At 35.8% G+C, this 2,934-nt stretch overlaps 1 protein-coding gene across 1 annotated transcript; it reads left to right on the top strand.

The window, feature by feature from the left end:
- Nucleotides 1-884: 884 nt before the first annotated feature.
- Nucleotides 885-2,289, top strand: LOC118757241 (purine nucleoside phosphorylase-like; the record flags this gene model as incomplete). Its single annotated transcript, XM_036491968.1, has 1 exon — nucleotides 885-2,289. A coding segment is annotated over one exon (924 nt), but the record flags the coding sequence as incomplete, so codon positions are not given.
- Between the last annotated feature and the right edge of the window lie 645 nt (nucleotides 2,290-2,934).

Raw genomic sequence — 2,934 nt, 5'->3', positions numbered from 1 at the left:
TACAAAATTATTTGAAAGATAAAAAAACGCTAACTAAGGGTAAGGGCTGTTTCCTGAGAGTCGACTCTCATTCGAAAGTTATCTTTAAATTTGTGCACTAAAAATCGATCGCTATTTAATTGCTGCATGTCAGTTAGTTCTCCACTGTGAAAACGGCCTTTATCGTGATAAAAACTTGTTTTTTTTTTAACGGATGTTTTTCACCTTTTCAATAACATTCTTGAGATAGCAAAGATGCATAACTTTTATTGGTGTAACATTTTTCAAATTGGCTGCAAATACTTACTTGGCATTGAACGTGAAAAGAGTTGGGTCGTAAAGAAATTTGTGTATGATTATTTACATATCTATTTTTGCATATAACTACATCTCCAATTGGCACCAAAAATGAACCATCAGTACACTTCAACGGCTATTGCATTAAGGTTTCTGTTCTATTCTTAACCGACTTCCAAAAAAAGAGGAGGCTCTCAGTTCGTCGGAATATTTTTTTTAATTTAATTTTTTTATTTTTTATGTATGTTACCGCACAACTTTGGACCACGTCAACCGATTTCGATAATTTTTTTTGCATCGGAAAGGTAGTGTCCAGAGGTGGTCCTATACTAATCTGGTTTTGATCTATATATATATATATATTATATATGCGAATTGAAGTCGGTTTTGTTTTTTAACCGACTTCCAAAAAAGGAGGAGGTTATCAGTTCGTCGGAATATTTTTTTTTTTTTTTTTTTTTTTTTTATGTATGTTACCGCATAACTTTGGACCACGTCAACCGATTGTCCCATACTAATCTGGTTGAGATCCGATCAGTGAAGTCGGTTTTTTTTTGCTAAAAATTACTTGTTTGCTTAAAAATTACCGTCGTTGGAAATTCTATATATATTTCTATCATACACGATATTTAATTTACCCCCTTTTTTCTCTTTTCAGCTACTCCTACGAATTAATTAAAGAGATCGCTGATTTCTTTTTGGAGCGCACCACCATTCGTCCCAAGGTTGGCATAATTTGCGGTTCGGGTCTAAACTCGCTGGCCGATCACATCACAGACACGCAAGCCTTCGACTACAAGGACATCCCCCATTTTCCCGTCTCTACAGTTGAGGGTCATGTGGGACGCATGATTTTTGGCTATCTAGAGGGCATGCCTGTGGTGGCCATGCAAGGTCGCTTCCACAACTACGAAGGTTATCCGCTAACCAAGTGTTCTATGCCTGTGCGCGTCATGAAGTTAGTCGGCATTCAATATCTTTTTGTAACAAATGCTGCGGGCGGTCTAAATCCCAAGTACAAGGTCGGCGATATCGTCATCGTGCGTGATCACATCAATATCATGGGCATTGCTGGCAATTCACCACTGCAAGGACCCAACGATCCACGTTTCGGTCCCCGTTTCCCGCCCATGAAAAATGCCTACGATCGTCATTTGGTAGGCAAGGCGCGAAAGGTTGTACGCGAGATGGGCATTGAAAATGATGTGCACGAGGGTGTCTTGATTTGCTTGGGTGGACCCAACTATGAAACGGTGGCAGAACTGAAAATGCTACGCATCATGGGCGTCGATGCAGTGGGCATGTCCACCGTCCACGAAGTGATAACCGCCAGGCATTGTGATCTCACCGTATTCGCGTTCAGTTTGATAACAAACAAGTGTGCGACCGATTACGACAGCTGTGAAGAAGATGCAAATCATGAGGAAGTGGTTATGGTGGGCAAGTCGCGGCAGTCTATTTGCGGTGAACTAGTGTGTCGAATGGTAAAGAGTCTGGCAGATGACATCTCTCAGAAGAATGGAAGTAAATGATTGACGGCAGCAATTAGACTAGTGAAAAAAAGGATAAGAATATTAGCAAAAAAGTGAACGTGTTTATACTGCAACTGCAATTCATAATTATTTTTGTATGTAAGTGCGAGATCACTGGAAATTCATTATCATGTGGACGTAAAAAAAAACGGTATTTTAGTAGTGTAACGTTGGCGATTTATAATATAGTTGTAGCTTTAGTTGTAGTTAGCTATTGTTGCTACATTGTAGCTATTTATTTTGAAAATTTCTCCTAAGAGAGTTTAAGTGAAACTGTGTATGACAAAATCGAATAGTATATTGCACAGGAATTTCTTTTATTTTTAATAATGTGAGTGCATTTTTTGCCACGCATTTATGTATTTGTCTTTACCTTCGGCTAAGCAAAATATTTATACGGTTAACTATCTAACTTAATATAAAGTTAGCAAAACATAAAATGTTTTAACCAAATAAATTTATTTGAAGCGACTAAACTATGGCCTACGACTTATTTATTAAAAAAAAAAAAACAAAAAAAAATGATTGTTTCCCCAAAACTATCGATCCTATTCACCTAGGCGACCTTAAACTTTCGAAAAGTAAAATATGGCTTCTAAAGTTTATAAAATCGTTACTTTGAATAGTTCCCAAAAAGTCGATTAAACGACGAAATTTCTATCAAGACTTCTTAGACCGGATTTCCAATACCTAGTGGGTATTCGGCATTAGCTATGTACAGTGTTGGACATATCATTTTAGACGAAATTCAAAATTATATTGTTTGCTAGTTAGGTTTATTTATTAATTTCTGAGATTTTTCAATTAAAATGGAGATCATTTCCTAAAAAATACAATATATACTCTTAAGGTTACAATATTGTAGAATACTGAAAAAGATTCATTAAATTTTCATCATATTTTCAAACTGTTTTCTTAGAAGTGTTAAATTTTTTTTTGGGAGTATACAATTTTATAGCCCATTCAATTTTAGCGTCATAATGTGCAAGTTTCAAGTGGCTAAAAATGTGGATGCGACTTTGATGATTTTTTTTTTAGCTTTCTACAAAGCTTTGAGCTTAGGATTATATGATATTTGTTAGGAAATGAACCGTGTTTTAATTGAAAAGTTCTATAAATCTATAAA

Source organism: Rhagoletis pomonella, unplaced genomic scaffold (assembly GCF_013731165.1).
Source record: "Rhagoletis pomonella isolate Grant_MI unplaced genomic scaffold, Rhpom_1.0 Rhpom_scaffold_15649, whole genome shotgun sequence".
Classification (NCBI taxonomy): domain Eukaryota; kingdom Metazoa; phylum Arthropoda; class Insecta; order Diptera; family Tephritidae; genus Rhagoletis; species Rhagoletis pomonella.
The sequence above is the reverse complement of the archived record's forward strand: the minus strand, read 5'-3'. Positions and strand labels throughout refer to the sequence as shown.